Raw genomic sequence first — 27,712 nt, forward strand, 5'->3', positions numbered from 1 at the left:
ATTACATAGTATAAGTTCTATACCAGTACAATTATATTACTGTACGTTAATGTCTGAGAGTTTGGTCGGTAGGGATTGGCCCAACCACCAGCCCTTTGGCAGGTAACATTTTAAGTTAATACAGTACTATATATCTTTGGTTGTTAAAATTCCAATATATTGTTAATCTCTTCATATTTTATATCATTCAATTACCAGCATTATTTTATTGATTATAGCCGATGGCACATGTAACATTTTATATCTGGGTGGTGTTTTTTTTTTTATAAAAGAAGTGTTTTAGAGTCTTATCAAATTATCAATATATAATATATAATTATGTAACTATTTTATGAATTGAATTGATTTATTTAGATCTAAGGGACCCCATTGGAATTAAGCCACAATGTGGCTTTATGGGTCATCCCAGGTAAAGGCCTAAATTAGTCTAATCCAATCCAGTTTTAACACCTGACTGATTACTAGTTTTATGGCATAAATAACTTATCAATAAGATCTCATTCTGTGATAATATATTAAAGTATATATTTATATATGTAAGTTAAAGATATGTCAATGCCAGCTGCCATTGGTTAAAATGGGTCAAGGTTAATGCCCATTGGTCAGAGGTAGCAACGAAAGCCCCGTGGGGTGGAAGCTGATAAACCCCTCACTCTCGCTGCTGTATCAAGACGCCATATTGGTTTGAGAAAAAATTGTGAAAACTTAAATTGATTATTCTGCACGTTCCAGTTCACGAAACGTTATTTGATCGACCACAACACTGCGTTAGTGTCGAAAAAGGCCCCGTTCTATGAACGGTAAGTTTGTTTCTTTGAACTTATGAGGGATTCTTTATGAATTTAGGCAACATTCGACAACGTCACATTACATGTAGAATTGACACAAGAATTGAGACATTTATTTTTATTTTTTCACTGTCCCATCCCATCCCTCCTGCATTTAGGCCTAAAAGGTTAACCGCTTTAAAGCGAGAATCTATATCTAGTTTTTGTGGGTACTGCAATAGTGCTAAAGGCAGGATGGATCATCATGGTTCAACGGAATATCGGGTGCTCATAGCCGGACATAGTTTAATCGCTCGTCTAGAGACATTTGTAAACACTTCCCCCTCGCGACACAATGTGGGCCTGTCGACGGATGCAGTTTATTTTCTAGGGGTACCTGGGGCATCTGTATCCTCCTTTCGAGCTTCATTTTTGACGTCTGTTGACCGTTTTCGGCACTTATGTCTACAGAGATGTATCTTACAGATAGGGGGCAATGACATCAGTCATCCTTCCGCGAGAGTTTCGACTGTGGTTTCCAATATCGTTGGTTTGGTCGAGTTGTTGTTAAAATCACAAATCCAACATGTCAGCGTTTATCATCTCCTTACCCGCGGGAAAACTAGGAAACATAAGGGCGACGTCACTATCGACATTTACAATAGCCGTGTGTTGAGGGCAAACGAGATGTTAGCTGAGATGTAAACATGGCGGAGGTGACTTTTTGGTCTCATTATCGGGATCTGTGGGATCCAACGGCCGTTTACGGTAATGATGGGGTCCATTTTGACAACATAAAACCTTACTATCACTCAATGAGAGGTTGTGTTATTCATACACTTAAAAGATACTTTCGATACCACTCTCTGGTGCGATTGTCCAATTGTTTACATTTTTACTTTGGAGATATGGACGAGTTACTTCCCTTATATATCCAACCAAGCGGCCCACCCATGCATGACTGTAGTGATGTTATTTTAATAAATCATTGCCGCTTTCCTTTTGTGTTCATTTAAATTTAATACATTGTCATAATAATGTTTGACTTAGTATTGGGTCCCAGGTGTCGGTTGATCATGTTTACTGCTTGCAGTTTACATATACGCCATACTTCATTTTGATATGAAGGTGTAAAATCGGCCGTACACTAGTGATAAAAAAATACCGGTGTGACCCTTGTCTGGGCACTCCTTTGGGCGACTCCCATGGGGTTAACTGAATATACATAAATGCAGTTTACCCCTTGGTGTTCATGTATTTATGGCTGTTTACCAGTTCATATTAAAGGCAGATATATCATTACAGGTGGTTTCTGTATGAATTTAATTACCATTTCAAAGGGCATATTTATTTTACACTTGCATATTTGACACACTTTTTATTCTAAGTGTTGCTGTTAGCGTTTTCTGCGCTCTGTATTGTTTTTGATTGTAGGTTATGGCTCCAAAAAAGAGGAGCTCAAAGGAGGTCACTCCAAGGCGACGGGCAGCTGTGGCAAACCCTTATGCTCCACCAACTCGGATTTTACCGGCCACCCCCACTACCACAGATGCACCATCACGGGTTGAAGATCCGGCATATTTTAATCAATATTCCGCTCAGTTGCAAGGCATGATTAGAGAGGCTTTCAATGCAGGTATTGAAGAAGCTCGTCTTCAATTTCATCGGGAAACCCAGTCCCTTCAAGGTCAACAACACAACATTTCTACACCAGGCCCTTCAACATCTTCACAGATGCAGGAACCACAAGCTCCCTTACCACCATATGTGGTACCAAATACGTCGCAGGTGACGAACCCAATGGCTACACCAGTATCATCATCAGTGACCATGGAGCAGACCACCATGCTCAGTCAAGAGCCTTCACAGACACATGACCTGGGGCCCACACTGACCTCTGCCATTGGTGGGTGCCATACACAGTCTGCAGCGTCCATTGCTTTACAATTTGCAGGAGCATCCCCCTCATCCAATGAGCCATTTCATTCCAGCACCATACCTCTTAATCAAATGGTGTCTGAAAAAACAAAAGAAAAAATATGGGCAAACAATTTTGTCGATATGAACACATTAACTGATAAGATACCTCCTGCTTTTGAAATAGTGGTACAACTGGAAGAGGGGGATGCTCCAGCACTGCGTTGGGTACAGAAACAAAACACTACTACTAAAAAGTCTATGACCATTGACGAATGGACTACAAATTTCACTGTTTTCATGGTGTTGTATGCAGAGAAATATCCAACTGCATTTACAGAGTTGTTAAAATATTCTGCTCTCATTCGTAATTTGGCCCTGAAACAAGCAGACTGGGAGTGGTATGATAAGCGCTTCCGGGAACTCCGAGTACATAACTCCTCTTTGTCTTGGGACACCATGCAAATGGAGTTATGGCATGAGGCAGTGACTCGAAAGTCTCATACCACACCCTCACCACAAAAACCAACTGCTCATCGGGGATTGTGTTTCAAATTATTAAGGGGTTTGTACTGTGGGGGTTGTAAGTTTGCTCACAAATGTGGAACATGTGGTGCAAAACATTCTGCGAAAGATTTTCATTTCCTGAACTCTGTATTTGAACAGTCCGACAATTCTGGACCACCTCATTCTAACAATTCTTTTCGGGTCAACATAGGGGAGGTCGATACCACAACAATGGGTCGCGTTGGTTTCGGGGCCAAAACAGAGGTCCCTATAGCTCTACCCGTTTCCCCCGTTAAGTCTTCTAATTTGGCCAGTCTGCTCCAGGGTTATGACGCGGAGAGGGCTGCCTATTTGGGTGACGGTTTTACATCTGGTTTAAGAATCACTTTCTGACTCGTTTGGAAGATCTGACAATCTGAAGTCTGCATATGAGATGCCCTATATAATAGACCAAAAGTTAACAACTGAACTTCAGGCTAATCGCATTGCTAGTCCTTTTGAAACATCTCCCTTTCCCAATATGCATTTAAGTCCATTAGGTGTCGTACCAAAGAAAGAAAAGGGAAAGTATCGATTAATCCATCATTTGAGCTATCCTCATGGGGACTCTATTAATGATGGTATTCCAGAGGAATATTCCTCCGTGCATTATGCTACTATAAATGACGCCATTTTGTTCATTAAAGGAACCAGTAATGCTTATATGGCCAAGACCGACATTGAATCTGCTTTTAGAATCATTCCCATTCATCCATTAAACCATCATCTTTTAGGCTTCAGATGGAATAACAAATTTTACTTTGATAAATGTTTACCGATGGGCTTACCAGAAAGTTGCAGGATCTTTGAAGAGTTCAGCACAGCACTCGAGTGTATTGCATACCAACAGTTGGGCACTAGCGCTATCATTCATGTACTGGATGATTTTCGNAATCCATCATTTGAGCTATCCTCGTGGGGACTCTATTAATGATGGTATTCCAGAGGAATATTCCTCTGTGCATTATGCTACTATAAATGACTCCATTTTGTTCATTAAAGGAACCAGTAATGCTTATATGGCCAAGACCGACATTGAATCTGCTTTTAGAATCATTCCCATTCATCCATCAAACCATCATCTTTTAGGCTTCAGATGGAATAACAAATTTTACTTTGATAAATGTTTACCGATGGGCTTAGCAGAAAGTTGCAGGATCTTTGAAGAGTTCAGCACAGCACTCGAGTGGATTGCATACCAACAGTTGGGTGCTAGCGCTATCATTCATGTACTGGAGGATTTTCTCTTCATAGAAAATACACCAGAGCAGTGCCGTAGAGTCTTGTCAGGTTTTCAGGCGTTATGTCGGCACTTAGGGGTACCTTTGTCGGTGGAAAAAACATTTGGCCCTGACCAAGTCATGCCATTCCTTGGTATCACTCTGGATGCTATTTTAATGGAGGCTCGCCTCCCACTGGATAAACTCTATAAATTCAGTCTCTCATTGGTACTTTGCAATTTGCTACATCGGTCATCTTAGCAGGTAAAGCATTCCTGCGAAGACTCATTGACCTGACGATTGGTGTTAAAAAGCCCAGTCACAAAATTCGTCTTTCGGCAGCAAGCCGGGCGGATCTGACCACATGGGAAACCTTTTTAGCCCAATTTAATGGAAAAAACTCGTTCTTAGAAGATAGATGGTTGACTTCCCACACATTACACTTATATACAGATTCCTCGTCAACTATTGGGTTCGGGGCAGTATTAGGAAATGAGTGGTTTTATGGAACATGGTGTCAAGCTGCATTTGAATACCACATCACAGCACTAGAGCTATATCCAATTGTAGCTGCTATCTATACATGGGGAGAAACCTTTGCTAATAGGGCTGTCTGCATGTTTACCGACAATTTAGTATTGGTGTACATCATCAATAAACAATCTTCGAAAGATCCAGTCATTATGAGTATGGTTCGGGTTATGGTACTGTTCTGTTTGAAACACAATATCTTGTTCCGAGCATCTCATATAGCAGGGGTGACAAATAACTTAGCTGATGCCCTGTCTCGTTCGCAGGTACAGCTGTTCAAAATGCTGCTGCCATCTGCCCTATGCCATCCCACTCGAGTGCCATGCCAGATTGCCCAGGAACTGTTTTTCAAACCCTCCTTCATATGACACACGTTTACCTATAACCGAACACATCTTGATAAGACTATGTAAAGCACTTCCTTCTATTGTGTCAGATCCAGATGTACAAGTCTTGGTACAGGCGGTTTTTACTGTGGCCTTTTACAGCTTAGCACGGATAGGGGAATTACTATCTAACAATGCTCACGTTAACCATCTCCTCCAGCTTTCAGATGTAGCGTTTGAGCACAATGATCAGATTGCTGTCATGATGCATCTCACTTTCAGAGAATTTAAACACAATATTGCTTGCAAACCTCATGTTATTCCAGTGGTGGCTATTTCGGAATCATTATTCTGCCCGGTTCAGTCGGTAATCAAGTTTGTTCAAATACGTGGTTCAGGGTCCGGCCCACTCTTTGTTCTGCCACACGGTTTTATACCCTTCCCACGAAAGCGTTTCGATGCCATCACGAGTAGATGTCTTCGGTTTTGTGATCTTGATACATCTCGCTACAAAGGTTATAGTTTCCGAATAGATGGGGCTTCGTGCGCTGCAGACAAAGGCTTATCTGACGCGCAAATTCGACAACTAGGTCGTTGGAAGACGGACGCCTTCAAGAGATTTATAAGAACAACTGCAATTTGATATTGATGACAAAACAACGCCAATAAGACATTGTAGCGGGACGCTCGTCTTTGTTGGTTTTGTTACACTCTGGTTGTATAACTGTTTTATAAAGTTCAAAGTTTTGTACTTACCATTTACACCAGTCGTCACTTAATGACAGGTTTATAACTTCTGTAGCTATTGCAGACACTAACTTGTGTAAAACAAAGCCTATTGTAAGGCATTTTGGTAGGAACAGATTATTATCAGCTCAAAGTGTTTGTTATTTTCCGATTATCTTGTATATCCATGTTTTGTAGCATATAATCATCTGATTAGTTAATAAGGTTGCAACGGGTAGTTCCGATATGTAAACCAAATACCAATAACACACAGTAGCGGGACGCTCGTCTGTATTGGTTTTGGTAAAGTTTTATGTATGAGTCGAATGTCTGTTAAATAACATAATTACACTTTTGCCATTTAATTAAATGTGAGATTGTAGTACGTACAGATTAACTTCAACAATTTTGTTGAGTTGACTTATTCGTATATATATCTTGTTGTTCGTTATTACTATGAGATAACATGCAGTTTGGGTGGCGGCGTCATCGGTGATGTCTTATGGCGGTATCTTTTGCCGCACCTTCACTAAAATAATATTTTATGAAACAATAAATGAATTGAAATTTTGATCAAAGATAAAAAATTAAATTCCGGCATCCTGATAAAGGTTAGCCAATTACGCCAATACCGTTGTCTGTGTGTTATCTATTTTTTAAGTGAACAGAGCTTCATTGCATGTTATGAATTAAGGCTAGCATGGTGCTAGGTAGCTGATGCTGCATTGAGTTCTTGGAAGGATTTCGGAGGTACAAAAATTAAAGTATATATTTACATATACAATTTTTTGGTTGATGAAATTATTCCGTATGATTTTTTATAGATTTTGATTCCGTATTTTGTGACATCAGTTCTCAATATTTATGTAAGTTAAAGATATGTCAATGCCAGCTGCCATTGGTTAAAATGGGTCAAGGTTAATGCCCATTGGTTAGAGGTAGCAACGAGAGCCCCGTGGGGTGGAAGCTGATAAACCCCTCACTCTCGCTGCTGTATCAAGACGCCATATTGGTTTGAGAAAAAAATGTGAAAACTTAAATTGATCCCTCCCTCCTCCCCTATCAGCTACCTTTCAATTTTTAATCATCTAAATATCATGCAGCTAATTTTTCACAAAATGATTACAATATAGTCTACTTATCGTGTTATGTCATTTGTCAATGAACTTGTTTTGAAAGTTTTAATAGAACGTATATATTTGTTATTAATTGTAATAATGATTATATAAAGAACAAAGTTTTGTCAGTCATATTTGTATGCCCGTTTTTTTTCCAGATGTTAAGTTTGTTTATGGGCAGCGTAAAGTCACCGGTTCGCAATCTGTCGGAAGAATTGTTTTTTACATATCCAAGAAAATTAAAAAAATGCTACAAACTTGAACAAAAATATTGTAACACTTTGAGTCATTTAGTTTGCAACCTCATAACAGGAGCTTCTCGAAGCTTGTTTACCGAGTGGGACATAACAGGAGCTTCTCGAAGCTTGGTTACCGAGTGGGACATAACACGATATTGACTGCGTATTCCTCTTTGTTCTGTTTATTGATGGTTTCATTCTTAAATGAATAAGAAATATACAATTAAAGAGAAAACAAAGCGTGCGAGCGTTTGGTAGTCGGTTTTTTAAGCAGAAGAGCATGCGTGAATTCACTTCGTACATGTATTTGTTTATTAGACACTTTTAAAATACAAAACTGATTACACACACATTCAGTGAGGGACAAAAAAAGCGTGATAAATTTCCACTGTTCCTCGTTTTGTTGAACTCCTGTTGCACATTTTTAAAGGGAAATGTAAACCAGTTGTAAAAGAAAAGGGGGAAATTTAGGTGTTTTGAAAATTTTGATGAAAAATCTTTCAGTGATGATATAAGTAAAATCCCTTTCCATGCAACTTATGCTTTTGATGATGTTGATGATATTTATTGGGCCCCTGAAAAACTTATCACTGACATTATTTATGAACATGCTCCTATAATAGAAAAAGTTGTAACACAGAAAAAGTGTCCCTTTATTAATTCGAACTTGCGTAAAGCTGTGTATAAGAAACGTATGCTTTTTAACAAATATATTGGTTGCAAATCAGTCTCTAATTGGGAAGTATAGCGTAACCATATAAATTGTGTCACTAAATTACGTAAACAATCTATGCGCAACTATTTTTTCGAACGCTGTGCAGTTGGTCCCAAATCAAAAGATTTCTGGCCCACCATTAAACCTTTGTTTTATCAAATAAGGGCTCTGCACAATGCCATATTATATTTAAAGAAAGGCGAGTCAATTATCAGTGATCAAACAGAAGTCATAAATGTTTTTTTATAGTTTTTATGTAAATATTTGTTCTGATATGGGCACAGAAGGTTCTTCTGATGAAACTATTTTAAGAGAGATTAGGGCACAAAATAATGATGAGTCAAATTTTGGTTTAATCATGTTTCTCCGTTTGTGGTTGAAAAGGATATCTCTAAGGAGAAGGCGAAGTAGGCCACCGGTATCGATGGCATATCATACCAGTGTGCCTCTGAGCGATATGATTAACCAATGTTTTGATAAATCAGAGTTCCATTGAAGACTGAAGGAGGCACAAATAGTTCTTGTTTTTAAGAAAAAATATATTTAAGATAAACAAAACTATCGGCCAGTCAGCATTTAGCTTGTATATCGAAAATTGTTTTTGAAAGAACCATGTGTGATGAAACTGACTGCCTTTTCACTAATGTTTTCATCCTTTCCTTGCAGCCTTCCGACCCGGATTTGGGTGTCAATCCACCCTGTTGCGACTTGTTGAGAATTGGCGCAGAGCCCTAGACAACCATGAGTATGTCGGAGCCATTACTGATGGACCTCTCTTTAAGGCTTTTGACTGTCTTCCTCATTACTTATTGGTCAGGAAGCTGGAGGCCTTTGGCCTGAGCAAAGTCTCAGTTAACCTGTTGTCCAGCTACCTGAGCAGCAGGAAACAGCAGGTGAGACTAGACTCCAAATGCAGTGACTAGCTGGAAGTGCTGAAGGGGGTACCCCAGGGTTCTATTTTAGGACCCTTGCTTTTTAATGTATTTGTAAATGACATGTTTTTATATGTGACATCCTGTAAAGTATATAAGTATGCAGACGACAACACTGTCAGTGACTCAAATAAAGACCCGGATGTTTTAAAACAAAGTATTGGACATGACTGTCACAATTTAATAGACTGGATGAAAGCAAACCATGATAAAGTCCAGGCCATTTGTATAGGTAAGCATTCGGTAGATGCTATACAGTCTTTTAGTGTTGGCGAAACAGGTATTGTTCCTGACAGTGTTGTCAAACTTTTAGGTGTAAACTTTGACTCATTTTTAAACTTAGAAGCTCATATCTCTGAAGGCTCAACGCATTGTCCATTTTAAAACGAATTGGGAGGCTTTTTTTAACCAAACAATGCAGACTTTTAATTTGTAATTCTTTTATTGTTTCAAATGTAATGTTAACTATTATCCTTTAGTCTTAACACTTAATTAGTGTATATTCTGTGAATTTTTATTCTATTCCACTTCATAGTGTTTAATCCTAAGCCCTGTGTAACTATTGTGTGATATACAAGTATTCATTCACTATTTACTATGTCTTTTATTAACTTATCCTGAATACTACTTATCTGTGAAACAGTTAATGCTTTTCCTATCAACACTATTTTTATATATTTATTGTATCAAAAGTATCATATTCCGGGGGCCTTTGTAGGTAGGGGACTCCCAATCACTTAGAAACCTGGGATATGTATACTTTCTTTTTCTGTGATAATTAATACTGCGTTTTATTAATATATGTGATTATCTCCCTTTACTTGTAATATAATATGTTATTGTTATTTTACATATGTTTGTCGCAATAATAACAAGAGCTAATGTTCCTTGTTTACTTGTATGCGACTTTAGATAAAGTTTCTTGTATCTTGTATCTTGTACGTATATAATTAACGTCACACGAGGTATCCGGGTAAACTTCAAATCAATGCAGAACTGTTACACACAGTATTTCGCCAAAGCGGAGTCTTATAGTTACACTGTAGGAGACACTTTCATGTTTTCTATTAAGAATCTTTAGTTCCCTTTTTCACCGAAATAGGCATATTTTCAATTTGCCAGAGAAATGAAATTAATCAAATCAAAAAGGTTAAGAATGAAGAGTGATTTGTTATGGCACATGCGCAAAATAATTGTCCTCAGAACCAACAGCCGATTTACTTCATTGAAATATAATCAAATGTGTTTCCATCAATACATGTGTAACCCAACAACGGATAAAAGCTAATCTCCGAGAATGTCCTGTATGTACAATGTAGATTACTACGCATTCCGAATAAGGCAGGGAAATCTACTCATCTACGTGGATTGGGGAATATAAGTTATAATTTAGCGGACAAACCGAATTTAAATGATGTCACCTTTTACATTACGGTACTGTTAGAAAACAACTTATCCACAAAAACAAGACTTTCGTTTTTGTTCATTTAACCGTCGTTTTTCTGACGACATCTCTCACTCTAGGAATAGAGCGAGCTACTTAAAACTTGCCAGAGTGTACATGTAATAGATGAGTTAACATGATATCAAATGACGAGGTGTTCGATGTACAACATGCCTTATATCTATTGATTGATTTGTCTATCAATCTGATTCATTTCCCTCTGAAAAACGCAGCAGAATTCTTAAAAAATCTTCACATATTTTAGAGGATGAAGAAAAATATAATGTTTGCCCGATTACGTGGTATTTCTGCATAAATAACACGTCCGTCCCACTTGTTCTCTCCTACACCTCCAGAACGCATACGCGTGTAAAAAACACGCACGCACTTTATTAAACACATTCATACGCAATCCGTTTTAACTTAACTGAGAGAACTAAGATATTCGCTTTCACTTTTAATGCCAGTACCTGTGTGTATCTATTTGTATCATTTATTTATTTTCGAATCAAAAGAATTGATTTTGTTTGAATCCCACTTAATATACATACCCGAAACATACAGACGTTTTCAAACCACAATTTCGCGAGATATACCGTATATGAAAAATGATATGTAAGTCATATCTAACACAAGACACAGTCAACAATAGTTACTACATTCCAATAGCGAAGGTAACTTCAGGAACAAAGGACACGAACGTTTTACGCAACCTGAAATTACTTAAACAGATGTGAAATCATTGCTCTGGAATGGTACATACATTTTATTTTTTATTTTATAGTATAACAATATCTAGCTGCAATAGGGATAGTTATATAGGCACAAAAACAAACCATGTAGTCGCAAATGATGCATCAGAAAATGATCGCAATGCCATGATATATATTTGCATACCAAATCTGAACAAAATCGGTCAATATCTTAACTCATTCACCCCTGAAATTTCATGATGAACTATTCCAACCTTTGAATTGAAGGAGTTCAAATGTGTCTTCAGGGGTGAATGAGCTAATGTCGACTAGAAGCCAGCCTATAGCAGCCATCTAGTCCAATCAGAAAAAAGGGCAGCATTAAAATGCTTACTCCTAACATGATTTCTCTCGATTGAGAAATTGTGCAGGGGTGAGAAATCGTGTTGCGAACGCAGCAGTTTTAGCACGATTTCTCAACCGGGTAAATGAAAACAATGTCTTAAAAAACAACATAAAATCAATATTTTGTCATTGATAATGACTTACAGACAGCCAGGGAATCTAAATGATTGAGTATACCCGTTGCTGGGTTGTCTGGCGTTTCTCTGTTTGTTCTCGGTAGTCACAGTGGAAGGATTGAACGCGCACATTTCTCACGAGTGCTCTTGATGCGTTTACCACTCTGATTGGATATATTGGCCAATCCGTCCCCTTACTGACTAGACAACAGCCCATCTGATCAATCCGTCATTATACTGACCACCCCAACAACTTATTGACCAATCCGTCCTCTTACTGACTAGACAACAGCCTTTCTGACAAATCCGTCAATATACTGACCATCTCAACAACTTATTGACCAATCCGTCCTCTTACTGACTAGACAACAGTCTTTCTGACCAATCCGTCAATATACCTACCACTCCAACACCTCACTGACCACTCAACACCTTACTGACCACTCAACACCTTACTGACCAATCCAATACCTTACTCTTCCACTCAACACCTTACTGACCAATTCAATACCTTACTCTTCCACTCAACACCTCACTGACCATATCAATACCTTACTCTTCCACTCAACACCTCACTGACCAATTCAATCCCTTACTCTTCCCCTCAACACCTTACTGACCAATCCAATCCCTTACTCTTCCACTCAACGCCTCACTGACCAATTCAATACTTTACTCTTCCACTCAACGCCTCACTGACCAATTCAAAACCTTACTCTTCCACTCAACGCCTCACTGACCAATTCAAAACCTTACTCTTCCACTCCACACCTCACTGACCAATTAAATACCTTACTCTTCCACGCAGCACCTCACTGACCAATTCAATACCTTCCTCTTCCACTCACCACCTCTCTGACCAATTCAATACCTTACACTTCCACTCAACACCTCACTGACCACTCAACACCTCAGTGACCAGTTTATCATGATCTTTATTGTAAGGAAATATTCATTTCTCCTAAATGATAACAAGGCTCTAAGTATGTTTTTATTTACATACAGACATAAGAATACAAATATGAAACAATACGATAAAATGTTTTAAATAACTTTTTTTATGTATTGTGTTTTATTATTAATTTTGAGCTTTAAGACCAACAAGGCCGAGTAAAATTCGAACTTTCGACTTACGAACTTGAAACGTTGAGATACTAACACGTTTGTCTATATTGCCAATAAATACCAGCTCAACGTGATGATATTCATGGCATTTCTACTCATCTCTAAATTTCAACTATCTCCAAATTTCGAGATTGTCGTTCGAAAACCCTCTTTTAATCGATTCATTTTCTTATATGTACAATGTACTACAGCTTTCTTTTTACTTTAACCATGTTTTATTGTACAAAATAGGTACAAAGATTTTGGCACAAGTTATAGCAACTTATGAAGCCATCTGCTATCAAGAAAATATTTCATATATAAACAAGTGATGATATAGACAATTAATTTTAAATTCAACAATTGAAAGAAGTCAATTACATGAAAATTGTAATAAATCTATACATATAGTGTATGTTCAAAATCTTCCGCTGGATTTTATGAAGGAGTCCACATGCTCGAATACATTACAATTAACAGTAGAGATGTACACGTTATCCAACAACAAGGATAATAGCTGTAAATGTCGAGACACTTATACATGAGTAATTATCTCCTACATGTAACCCACAGCTTATTGTGGTAGATACATACAGTGGCAGCGCAGACCGATTTCCGATTGGTGACTATATATAGGTAAACACAACTACGGCGTATTGATATTACTCTGAAACCGGAAGTACATGCTGACGAACTGTACTTCCGGTATATGTGTATAACACTAGTCTATATAGCTAGTCACGGTTTTGTCTGGACTTAAACAAGCTATCTCCGTTATGATGAATCGGCTCCTGATACTCTTCATTTTAACCACTTACTGTATTTCCGGGAGAGCTCAAAAAGGTGAGTTTTTACCTTGATCTTTTCCTTTCTATTTATTTTGATATTTCGTCTGATAAATAATGTCATCATTTCATAGTGACCTTTTCTGAAGTATTTAGCTTCTGCGGAAAGATTTCTGTGTCACAGTGACCTGTTCTGAAAATTGACCTTTTTCTCCAAAATTACTTCAGTGACCGGTTCTTAGGCGCTATCTGCTCCAGAATTATTAGTGTCTCGAAACGCTTCAGCCATTGATTTCATCCTTTTGACATAAGTATTGTAATAGTTGTAGTAGAATAAGACAACCATGTATTTTGTGTATCATTAATATGTGTTAATAATGATACATTTAGCAAAGGATTACAAGTGTACGTAATAAAAAAATAGATTTTTTATGATAAAATCATATTTGTAATACCTTAATGATAACAAAAAAGGTATACATGCATGATGACATAATTTTAGTGTAGAGTTCCCACAATGGGGTCACGTGACCATTGTTCCCGGACCAAGGTTTGAAAACTGATTTAAGTCAAATTGAGGGTGCTGATTAAAATGACCTGGGGTGAACCTCGTGCAAATGTGGGCTGACTCGGTCAGACGCGACAATTCAAAATGGCCGCCACCCGGCGTCGGGTAGATATAAAAAATGCATATATTTGCTTCTAAATGTCCGTTTTGTATGATTTTTGGGTCTAAATATATGCTTTTTAGTGTCAGGAATTTAATACATTAACATAATAACTTGATAAAAGTAAGCGTTAGAACAAATATGATCTATTACTATTTTGCTGCCCAAAACAAAGATAACCTCAAGCTGACTGCAAAGGAAAAGACCAGGGAGACACCCTTAATGGTTTTGATGCAAAGGTTTCATCCTTAACTGTTGTAAACTAGACAAAACAACCATTGTTTGAAATGTCTGATCAATTATTTTGTTCATTTCGGGTTTAACGTCTTTGCAACAGCCGGAAGCACATGCTTGATTTGGTTTGTTTTTATCATATAAAGATTATAAACTCGTACCATTCATCAGCATATGAAATAATTAGGTTTTCTTTCACTGGTCTAATCTTGTGTATAATAGAAAACGTTAAGTTTACAATTTCATTCAAATTTTTGTCATCAATCATATTCAAAATTCTAGAATCCCGAGATTTTTTCAAACTTAAGGACCATAGATGCACTTTCTCCATGAGTCTGTTATCAACACATAACTCAATTCTCAAAAATAACCGTATCGTTTCTAAAACTTGACTTACATTGCAAGAGTGTCATCCCATGCTCGACGGGAGGCTCCTAGAAAATATCTACTTGTCTTATATAGTATGACAGAAACCTCTCTGTATTTATTTATACCCCCATAATCCACATCCATAAAAAGTACCGGCTCAATTAAAGTTTTATATAACTTGTTAAAAACTTCATATGACGTTTCACCGGCATGTGAATATTGTACATACAACGTTGTAAGTGCTCTACTAGCAGATTTACAGAGTTCTCTGACATCAAAATGCAAATCATGTTCCTCAAACCATGCACAGTATTAGTACATATATTTGCTACATAAGGCGACAGTTATGTCACCACATGAAAAATCATAATCAGTTATAAGGGTGGAATTATTTCTAAAATGAACTATGTTAGTTTTATCTTGATTAACTTCGATCTTCCACTTTTTACACAATTTATTTAAAACATCAAGCATCCGTTGCATAGAGTTGTCATCAGGGGCAATGGTCGCAATGTCATAAGTATACAGAAGTACGGAGATAATTCACGATTCTATACCTATGCCACAGTTCAAATCATTACTATCTTTTGCTTAATCATTTATTTACATAGAACAAATTGTTGTTGTTTTATACCTTGCTTCATTTCCATGCGTGGCGTTAAAACACGATTTACCCTAATTCTACATTCATAGTTAAAATATAATGATTTGATAGCATTGAAAAAACATCCATTTATACCAAAATGTTCTAGCGTAGCCCATAAAAGATCTCTGCTCACACATTCAAACGCTTTCTTCATGTCAACAAAACATACAATAGTGGATATTTTCTCGATTTTTCTGTTATTCAAAACAGAGTACAATTTATACTGGTGGTCTATTTCTAAAACCGTTTTGTTAATCTATAAGTAATTTATTTGTTTCTAACCATTTTGATAACCGATGATTTAAAACGTCGGCATACATTTTACATGGGATTGATATAAGTGCAATTCCTCTATAACTAATTGGATTCAGTGGATCCTTCCCTGCTTTTAGGAATATGATTATACGGAACTTTACCATTATCAAAACAATTAACAATAATAGTATGTAAGAGGTCAATACAAACTGGGTTTCTGAGAACATTGCTCTGTATATTGTCAATACCAGCCGCTTTGTTTAACTTGGCACGATAAACTGAATCTTCAACATCTTGACGTGATATCGGTCAATTTAATAGACTGCTATTAATATCAAGTTTGGGTCCAAACAACGTATCAATGTCTTTTATTTTCCATCAGTAACGTCTGTCATGTCAGAGCGCTGAAAGTTCTGGAAGGAGTACTAGTCGTACCATACCTTTAGAGATTCACTAGAGTTTTTCGTAATATTATCATTTGCATCTCTCATTGTATTTGGTATGGTATTCAGTCGGTCTTTTTGCATACCTAGCTGGCCTATCTTATTCCTGAAATCGTTAGGGGAATTATTACACATGGCAAGCAGTTCGTCTTGTTTGTTTTTTGATGTCGTCGTTTATCACGTCTGAGTATTTTGTTAAACAGTTTACGGTTGTTTATGTTTTGATTCCTTAGTGTTCGCTTTAAACTTACATGACCGTTATATACTTTCACTCTCATTACGCTTGTGTACTAGATTCTGTAACTCATCGTTCCAATACGGTTTACGTCGAAGTGTAGAATTTAGACATCTATACCATGGTTTTTTTAAGTGACAATCTCAATTCAAATGTCTACATTCTGGTATCCATCGTTACAGTTCGGTTGACAATTTCAGTGGCTGGTCATCATGCAGTATTTTCATATGATATGAGGACACATTTGATTGACCCAGAACGACATTGAGTTTTTGAAAACTTATTGTTTATGCAACAATATAGTATCATTTTCTGCAATTAAAAAAAAACTTTCGTGTAAATATTATGGTCTGCCATTCAATATTATCATATCAATGCAATTCTTAGTGAATTATTACTAATAGCAAATCATATTCAGCATTATTAAATGTTGACGTCTAATTTCTTTTTTTCTCTTTGGTGTATTTACAGAATGTGCGGACCCCGTGTCTTCTGACCCACACCTTATGCTGGATACCCGAACATATCACAATATCGTGGTATTTACGTGTGACGCAGGCTACAGATTGTCGTCCACGTATTACTTCGCAAGCTGTAGGAACGGTGTGTGGGATAAAGATACTCCGACATGTGAAAGTACTCTTATAGGTAGGAATGACACCGTCAATTGAGAGGATCAGAATCATACTGTCACCGTCTGTAAGATAAGAACCACATTGTCACCATGTAAAGATAATCACCAAAATGTCACTCTGTAACTGTAAAACCACGCCGTCCTTTTATAAAGATAAGAACCACAATTTCACACTGTCACAGTAAAACCACGCCGTTCTTTTTTTATTGATTTTTGTCCCCTTGAAATAGACGAATAATGCGTAATATCTTCTTTGTAGCGGTAGAGTGCCCGGTATATAGGGAGCTACTACTATACCCGCCGGATACGACATTCTACTACGGGGACACGACGTCATTCTCCTGTCCCATGGGATATGACATAAAGGGGGCGTCGATCTTTAAGTGCGGAGCCGACTCGTTGTGGGACAAGGAGTTACCGGAATGTATAGGTACGGTTCAGCAATAATGTGCGTGTAAGTTTAGTATTGGCGGCCCAGCGTTATGATAATCATTTAAAGAGCTGTCAATAACAAGTATCTGTTGCAATTTAGAAACTACACTTTCTATTCCTCACATATGTATTTATTTCAATTCAATAGACTCTTATGTCAATAAGAGAATTGATAACAAAATGAATGAGTCAATAAAGTTATAAAGTTATAAGCAATAACAACAATTAAAAATATAAACCGTAAATGGCTGTTCCTTACAACTTGATATAGAATGGCGCATACTATCTAAGTCATTAGTATCCAGGGTGACGTTGAATGCTTCTCACAGTAAACATTAGTATCCAGGGTGACGTTGCATGCTTCTCACAGTAAACATTAGTATCCAGGGTGACGTTGCATGCTTCTCACAGAAAATGCTGTATTGACGAACACTAAGACATGAGCGTACTCCTCTTACATTGTTCCTTCAGTCGTTCGTCCAATACTATTTCTTTCATGTTATTGAAAAGAAAATGTTGCAATATTTTCAAAATTAATAGACCACATCGATCGGATTCACCCTCGTGAATCGGAAATCAAAGACACCGAAGAAGCCTCTACATCTGGCGCCTGCCTGGACCTTTACCTGTAACATGACCTAAGACAGGGACTGACTACTACTGATATGTACGATGATACTGATATGTACAGTGATACTGATATGTACAGTGATACTGATATGTACACTGATACTGATATGTACGATGATGCTGATATGTACGATGATACTGATATGTACGATGATACTGATATGTACACTGATATGTACGATGATACTGATATGTACAATGATACTGATATGTACGATGTACGATGATTAGGACATGTTTGGTTTTCAGATTAACTTGTTATCCGTCTCTCTTCAGCATATTGCAGTTGATTCGATATTCAAGGGATGCCTCAAAATATTATGATTAGTGGCTGCTGTCTTCTGGCAGACAAATATATAACACAGGGTTTCCAGTTATGCAGATTAATTAAGAAAGTGAACAAGTTGTATGGTCGCCATTATGATTACATTTGGAAAAATTATAATTCCACCTGCACTAAAAATATGATTTTTAGGTTGTTTTTTAATGTACTTTTTTCTTCATCGTTTCTCTTATTCGAGGCGGCTTGACATTATTTGGAATTGATCTTGTTTACATGACTGTTATCGTCGATATAACTGTTGCTCACGTCTCTTGAATACCTGGCCGTCGTCCCGATTTTCTTGGTTCGTTTATTGTCTCTTTGAAATTTCAAATCCTTGAAATCAAAAATCAAAGTCAATAAGATAGTAATTTGATACTTTCAGCAAAAGAATGCAAGTTAAAGCCGAATGGGAGAACATACAGAGGACGGGTAAATGTGACGTTATCGGCGCGTGTGTGCCAGAGTTGGGCGTCCCAGACACCACACATGCACGCGTTCAACGAGCTAAGGGACCAAGCCAACTACTGTCGCAACCCAAATTACAACAGTGGCGGCCCCTGGTGTTACACTACAGACCCCAGTGTACAGTGGGAACATTGTGACGTGGTGCGGTGCAGTAAGTTTCTGTGGAAGACGTTAGCCGTTTTAGGGTATACACATCTTTACAAATGGTTTAAACAATGTTTGTATAATATATTTAAGAATTATAACTAATCATACTAAAACAGGGTTTTGCTAGAATATATCAAATTCAAATAATAATTTACATAAATCATAAAAAGGTGTACTAAATATAACATGACCAAAACGAGCTACATGTAGTAGGCCTGAACGACGAAGGTGACTGTAAAGTTAACTAAACTAATCATGATATTGTGGCGGTGCACGCTTACTACGTCCCCATACGTGATACGCTTACCTGGACAAATCATGCATGTCAGTTTTGCTCTAATTTTACAATAGCTCTTTACCTAATAACGATCTTTTGATGTTCTGAAAGTTATATATGCAAACCAAAAATAATGTGGATAGGCACCAAGACGAACAACCTGAGAGGCTTGGAATCTGCATCATGATCACCTTTAGAAAACCAAGATGGTCACCTTGTAATATCTGAATGACTTGGCTTCTATAAAGAATGGAAGGCTTCGTTATAAGTACGAGGACAAAATGTAATATTTGTATAGTCATGCTACAAAGAGTGCGTCCTCTACCTTAAGGCCCAAGTTCGGTAATGTTATTGAATGTTTAGGTTGCATTAGAGTAAATATAAACCTAATTTATTTTACAACAATTATGGAGCAAAGTTTTACAACTTATATAAATAATTCTTGTTGGCCCGGATATTAGCGAGCGGGGGATCTTGATGTGGGAGGAAACCAGAGTACCCGGAGAAAAAAACACGTGGTCGGGGAGGTGACCCCATACCTTGCATTAGAGCAATTTATCGGTATTTCAGCTCAACTTAAGTGTCCCTGTTTAATAATCCTTATTAAGGGAAACCTTATACGACTGTGTTAGGTGTTGGTTTGTGTTGTCCCATTGTAGTTGTAATTGTGGCGGCCTTGTAAGTGTTATAGTGCGTAGCCATTATTATGGTGTGTGGTGGTAGTATTAATGATATCAATGAATTTAAGGTTGACGTAATTGTTTTCTGCCATATACGTTGAGCATGTTACTTTACCTAATCCATTTGATCTTGTTATCACTTGTGTTTAGTGTGTGATCTGCCGCCTCGTTACGATAGCCATCTCACTGTGGTGAATAAGGATCACTACTACGATGAATACGCCTTCTTCTCGTGTGACACTGGATACGAACTACAGGGCCTGCCCAGTCTTCGGTGCCTGGCAGATGGTTCCTGGTCCGGAACCTTCCCTTATTGTCAAGGTCGGTATCGTTTAGCACATATGTATGGTATTCTTTGAAATTGCCTTTTTGTCAAAGAATTTGTACAGCGAACAACATTTTTTAATTAACATACGAAATGCATAGCCTATCATTATCTTCATCGTCATATTGAAACCTTAACATAAATAGCCTGTTAAAAACACTAACATATCATTATCATTTACTTTCAACCTGCGTAGCGTTTCAAAGGCCGTGTTCTTTCAAACTCATTTGTACAGTATATATAATAATACACTTGTAACCTTGTTCTTTCATTGAAACCACAAGGAACTCAGAAAACGTCATCATATTCCACTTTAAACTAAAGTATCATCTTACAATCAATGGTTAACAGTTTTTCGACAGGGGCATGCTTCTAATACAACTATACGTGTTTTAGCATTATGGTCAATACACGAATTTCAACGCAGCAGATAATTTACGCAACGTATTTCAGCATGCTTACCGGTACCGGAATATCAACATACGATCTGTTTCATTCCAGCTGTTGAATGTCCTATCGAATCAGAGATTGACAAGAATCTGCGGTACCAATCCCGTACATATTATTTCAATGACACGCTGGTTTTGTCATGCGTAAATGGATTCACGCTAGCAGGAAGTTCAAGTCTTACGTGTGGCAGTAACAGAGGATGGAGTAACCTATTTCCAACATGTACAGGTATGAGAGTTATCCCCCTTTGCTTCCCTAGCTATGCACACATACATATGCCAGTATATCTAACCGTATGCAATATATCGCTAAATCTGCAATTCAAGCGTCTTGGTGGCCGAAATGGAATTAAATTCGTTTCGGACCGATTCTAATTCAACCTTTACTTAAATCACGGGAGGTTACTTTTGTTTATCAAAAAGGGAACTAAAATTCCTTGCGTAAAAATCTCGCTCGTCATTTGGTTCTTGACTTCTTCGGATGAAACATCCTCGAGGAATACCCAAACATCTTCTTCATCCATGGTTCAACTGATACTATGCAAACGTAAAACCGCTTTTTGTAACGCGTTATTATGCGTTATTTTCGCGTTATTTCGTGTTTGTTTCGAGTTATAACGTGTTTGTTTCGCATTATTATATGTTTGTTTCGCGTTATTTCGCAAAAGTTTCGCATTATTACGAGTTAGTTTCGCGTTATTAAGCGTTAGTTTCGCGTTATTACGCGAAACAAAAAACTTTTTTTCTCCTACGAAAATGAGCTCAATAGTCTTTCGTAGAAATGTGCATTAAAATAATTTTGTAACTAAATTCATTTTGTTTGCATCAGATGATTCGATTTTGATTTCGAGTAAACTGTACCAGCATAATATCAGCTCTAAGGTACGTGGCAACTTAGGGAACTGATAATCCTCCACCTGATTCGAATACCTTGTGGCGTACATGTAATAGGAATACTGTCCTGGCTCACTTGCTTAGCTACATATGTAACACTTTTACTCTCGAACCACCAATTATCACTGACGTAATGATTTCCTTTTTAGCGGTACAGTGTGGAATCTCTGGTCAACACCCACAGCTAAGGTACGAGTACAAGGCCTATCAACACCCAGACGAGATCCACTTTTCGTGTCCGACGGGTTTCGATATGGTAGGTCAGGGAATACTTATTTGTACTGCCGACGGCTCGTGGAGTATGCCTCTCCCAAGTTGTAATCGTGAGTATTCAGATAATTTATATGATCACATAATTACCAGTATTTAAGTTATTATGCTCACGCCATATTTCGTAACATCGTGTAATATAACCTATTAATTGTCGCGCTATGAAATTATAATTAACTGACATCGCAGGTTTCTATATTGTATGTTGACGTCATCAAGCCTAAAGGGTTCAAAAGATCAATCACCGTAATGACAGACAGTCATACCCGTTTGATGTATTCTTTAAAAGTTCCTTTCCTGCCAAAACCTTTCGTGTATGTTTTCGCGACAGCGTATAGTTTTTACCCTCTATTCTTCTGCGTTGCTTCTAGTCTATAGTGTAGCAAAAACAGGTTTAAACAGTAGATTATATTTATTTTTGCATTCCACGGTGATCCGCAGACGACGAACCGGTATTCTATGAATAATCAAGACTTTCTTTCATTTTATGCCTCTGCCTCTTTCACTAACCTTCGTTTGAGTATTTAACCTTTATGCTTTACATCGTTTCGTACACTTCTTTTCGTATAAATCTTCCTTTTCTGAAAGGTTATTAAACTTCCCAATAAGTGATTCTTTACCACTAGTGTTCTCTTCAGTACAAAGACAGTCAACGTATCTCCCATTTTTTCGTGACTCGGCTTCATAGGATTCAAATGTATCGCCATGATAAAAACACCAGCATTGTTCTCCAATGTTCTCCGTTCGTTAATCAAGTCGAGCACTGATACCTTATCTGTATTTGTTGTCACAGACTTTTCATTTTCCTCTTGTAAAACTCTTTTGGTTCGGCTTTCACTTAAGTGGCTATTCTGTCCGTTAAAGCGGCTATGTGTTCTTTGAACCTATCCTGGGTCTGAATGGGTTTTTTGCACTTCAGATTTGAAACTGTTACAATACCCACCGACGGTCTATTTTCACGATTTTTTAATATAATTCTTTGCGTGTCATTTTTCGCATTCTAGTAGTCTTGATTCGTTCTACTTCTGACATTTGACCCACTTCTTCACTGTTTGATAGTATACCTAAGTTTGTCATTTTTGCTGGTATTCAGGGGCAACGATTTTCTATCTTCCTTGACCTGCAGACATGATCATTGTACTGGGTCGGCTTTGGGGAGAAACAATACCAGGGAAGTTGGAGTTAAGAACACTGAAGGCATGCCCGAAAATTCCCCAATTCATCGGAAAGCTTTAATTTTCATAAAATCGTCTCTACATAGTTGCATTGCCATTATGAAAAAGTTTCAACGAATTCTGCTGATTAATTGCAAAAGGGTGGAGCCTCCTTAACGCTCAGATTCTGTAGGAGTTCTAGTATGGGCTAAACATTTGATCAAAATATAAGCAAGAGTTGTCCCCCTTCCTCTGAAATATAGTTCTCACAACAGCTTTGTAAACATTGTATCATTACCTATCATTATTTAGTTACTTTTATTTAGTAACCCACTCTAATCCACCCACAAGGTAATAATTTATTCCCGCCCCTTCTCTTAACATGTAATCTCCAGCTTTCATAAAACATCGTAACACAGCAGTAATATCTCTCTCCTTCACTTCCCAGCCATCACATGCCCCTACCCAGGGACAAACAGTCACCTTATATACGCAGACAAGCCTTACGGGCCCGGGGACGTGATCTCAGTCACATGTCTATATGGCTACACTCTGGACGGACCCTCGACCCTGAGGTGTGGGGTGGACGGACTCTGGAATACCGACCTACCTATTTGTCAAGGTTCGTATTTTGATGTTTATATTGAATGACACATTCTTATGACAACAAATAAGGTTACCGACGTCATCATTCCTCTGTGCATGTTTAATTGGTCAGCACAACAACTTTGCAATAATATTCATATTTTTTTATGAAATCCTCTTATCACGTCTCCTTGCGAAAATGAAACCAACACTAGAACTGCAAAAATATACAAAATAATATAATTATTCTACGGTGAACAATTGTTTCACATTGTTGCGTTGCATGTGTGCATAGTGATGGGAGTTGGATGGGTTGGGGTTGGTCTAAATTGTAATTCAAACCCTTCCCTACTCTCCACCAGCGGTGACATGCCCCGCCCCAGAAACGGAGGAGGAACACTTGTTACTAGAGGTCAGACAGTACCGGTATACAGACGAGGTCCACCTTTCCTGTGATCTAGGGTTCCAGGTAGACGGTCACACAACAATGGTGTGTCAAGCCAATGGAACCTGGAACGGAGAACTTCCTACCTGTCGGCGTAAGTCAAAGATTATTTGATTTTATATATAAGACATCTCTTCATCCTTCATGGTATCTGAAAGTTAACTCCAGGTTAGAAAACTTCCGTGAGGTTAGACAGCTAATGTATAGAACAAACATCATACAACCGCATAACTTTAACTCTTTCAACCCTTATGCAACTTTAGAGACTCTACCATGCATTAAGCTGGATGAGTCCATTTTGGTCTACAGTGGTAAAAGGGTTAATAGCGACTAATTCTAATGCGATGATATGAAAACGTTAAACCAATCTGGTCAGGATTCAAACCAACCTATCACTGAATTTGTCATTTCAAAGTTGAGTCTAAGCCTGTAGTTTGAATATTGAATCTGGAAACATTCATAATGGTAAACGTGTTGTTTTCAATTAGAAACATTTTTTGTTGTTGTTGTTGTTGTTGTTGGATCTACATCAAACAGCCAATACACATACGTTCACCTGTAAACAGAGGCACACATCTCCCAATTATCATCATCATCATCATCATCATCATCATCATACTTTGACATCATCACCTCATCATCATCATCATCCTCATATCATCATCCCCATCATCCTCATATCATCATCATCATCATCCTCATATCATCATCCTCATATCATCATCCCCATCATCCTCATATCATCATCCCCATCATCACCATCATCTGTACACATTGACTGACAATACATTTCTTTTTTAAGGTTAGGAGTGGATGCAATGTCAGTCGGTCCCTAATGTGAGTTTGAAAGAAGCACACATTAATGTCTCTGCTTAAAACGGCCGTTTCCAATTTGAACAGTCAGTGTAACTAACATCATCATGTCGTTTAACAGGGGAGGGGAGACCAGCTGACCTGACTTCTTATCATACTTTTAAAGTAAAGTCTAGCGTCGGTAAGATGAAATACGGATACGGCAGGCAGTCCTATACAGTTATCGGAGGTGAACTATTTAACAATAGCGGCGAAAAACAACTTGTAACAGTTCTAGTAATTGCTGCGGAAAAGTTATCACTGACTCAATTTTTTCGCAGTATAGATTTATTGGTGTTATGTTTCTGTACCAATTCGGCATAAACGACCATATTATTTTCTAACGAATACATAACACTAAATACAATTACCTTATCTTAACATACATACACATAAATATAAACGTGTTGGTGTGGTGTAGGGGAGATAACTTGAGTTCTGAATGTTTTGAAGTTTCCGACCAGTAGGAAAAACCTATTTTGAATTGCCTGTCTTTTCCCTGCCAATTCAATGACAATACAAAACACATTAGTTGAGGTAACCTATCTGAATGGGAGAAAGGTGCAGTTCACTTGTTTACTGGTCACGTGATAGTTGGACGCACCTCTTTCGCATGCCAAACAGACGGAACATTCAACCAGGGAAGTAGGAACAATACCGGCAGACCACTTGTATCCCGTGATCGTTGAATACCAGAAATACAAATTTAAGCATTTCCCAATAGTAAAACGTATATCAGCACATGATATAACAAAAAAATACACGAAAGTAGACAAAATAGCACGATATACGTAAAAAAGTAAACAAAGTACAAAACTACTTAAGATACGAAATACGAAATATATATAGCACGAAACTGCTTGATGTAGGATATGTGGAGACTAAAAAAGTATAAAACTACATGTTATACGAAATACGGAATAAACAAATAAAGAACAGACGAATAAAATAAAATGAAACTTTTATACTGTTTTCTTCATCTGATTCACCGATATCCTTTCCATGAACGACAGGAGAAGCGGGAAAACCTAGAGTCACCCTAGCTCCAATCAGCACTTCGATCTACAGTAGTATTGAGCACATTTAACTAAAAAATACACCTGAAAACCTTCATAATGTAGCAAAAATGACGATTTTGATAACAATATGAAATGAATAGGATTTTACGTAATTCAGAAGCTGAATAAGGACAAAAAGAAAACTGATCACTCAAGTATGTGGACAGATCGATAAAACTGATCACTCAGGTATGTGGAAAGCAAAGATCTATAGACCACAGGGAAATCATAGGAACAACATAAGGCGAGGTGATCCGACAGGTCTGGTGGAGAATAACATACAGAAGGGAAAGAGTGACAGAGACTGCCTGTAAAGAAAATTAGGAGGTTAGGGGGTCACAGCAGGCGCAGTAATCAAACACGCTGACATAATGAAACGTTGGTAATCATATTCTTAACTATTGGGCTGGTTTTGGCTACGACATGAGGGCATGAACTTTGTGTGACAGATATTGAAGAATGAACCGTGCTATGTAACCATCATATTGTTTGCACTTATTTCAGATGGAGACTCGGCACTACCTAAGCGACAGGGAACAAAACGAGTCCGTTTTGGCTCCGTCGTTTTGAGATTGAGAGGAGCTCACTGTGCGATATTGGTTTAATCATCCCACATTTCTATTTTTGTGTGGGTTTATATATTTGTATTTGATGTCGTCTGTGTTCCTTTTATTCTCTTTCCGCTTATACTCTTAGTTTCGATGCTTATAGTAAATTTGAACTTGTACATTATAGAATTACAGAGTGCGGATATGATGCCCTCTACTCAAGTCGCAGGTCTCGTCTCCGGCTTTATCGTACTTTTCTTCGCAATCTGTATCGTCCTGCTGATTGCAATCAAAAGGTATTTTACTAATGCAAAAATCTCGGACGAGATTTCTTTTCGGTGTAATTTCAGCAACGGGTGTTTTTTTCGAGTTAGGAAGGTTTAGGAGTGAGGACGGCCATAATGTTTATATATATATATATAGTATACCGTAAAATGTTCGACGCATTCAATTCTCGTCTTTTTCGCCCTCTGAATTTAACATTCTAGTGAACATTAGTCAACAACATTGTAGACATAGTAATGTGAAAGGTAGTTTAAACACTGTTGGAATTTACAGGCGAATTGCGAAAGTTGTACTGGACGAAAATTCCACGGTTCACAGTATATATCACCAACTCCTGTTGTTGTCTTGTTTATCTACATCTAGTTCCAACTTCTGACGCTGACGAATTATTGTGTATGTTATTGTGTGATAACAGTTGTTTATTTAACAGAAAAAGGTATGTGTTAACACGATTACGTAAGCATATTCCCAAACTATTTCAGGAAGAAGAGGAAGAAAAAAGAGCATTACCCTACCGGGATGGAAACCTCCTATAAGAGGAACAACGCTGATACGCATTCCGACATTTCAGGTAGAATGCGTTGATATGACATTCAATTCCTGTATACGGTTTGTTCGGCACAAAAATGAAATAAATATTGCTGAAATAATGGGATTGTCGGGAAACTGTTTACAAGCGTCGCAATTATAGTACAAATAAGGATTGCCTCACCTATTGGTCAACTAGTGACACATGATCAGGTCACCACCACAGTGTTAACATTGGGACTGACCAGTCCAGACCGTCGACAAAAAGTCACGACTACACCCGCACATATAGAAAA

General features: G+C 37.7%; 1 protein-coding gene across 1 annotated transcript in view; it reads left to right on the plus strand.

Annotated features, from left to right (window-relative positions):
• Nucleotides 1–21,933: 21,933 nt before the first annotated feature.
• LOC110451018 (receptor-type tyrosine-protein phosphatase kappa-like) overlaps nt 21,934–27,712 on the plus strand; it is a 31,755-nt gene continuing 25,976 nt past the window's right edge. Inside the window, exons 1-5 of the mRNA XM_021498847.1 lie at nt 21,934–22,014; nt 23,564–23,737; nt 24,063–24,239; nt 26,791–26,899; nt 27,371–27,459. Coding sequence (XP_021354522.1) covers nt 21,945–22,014; nt 23,564–23,737; nt 24,063–24,239; nt 26,791–26,899; nt 27,371–27,459 — 619 coding nt within the window. The 5' untranslated portion in view covers nt 21,934–21,944. The remainder of the gene's footprint in view (nt 22,015–23,563; nt 23,738–24,062; nt 24,240–26,790; nt 26,900–27,370; nt 27,460–27,712) is intronic.

This window comes from Mizuhopecten yessoensis, unplaced genomic scaffold (genome assembly GCF_002113885.1).
Source record: "Mizuhopecten yessoensis strain PY_sf001 unplaced genomic scaffold, ASM211388v2 scaffold5729, whole genome shotgun sequence".
Lineage (NCBI taxonomy): Eukaryota > Metazoa > Mollusca > Bivalvia > Pectinida > Pectinidae > Mizuhopecten > Mizuhopecten yessoensis.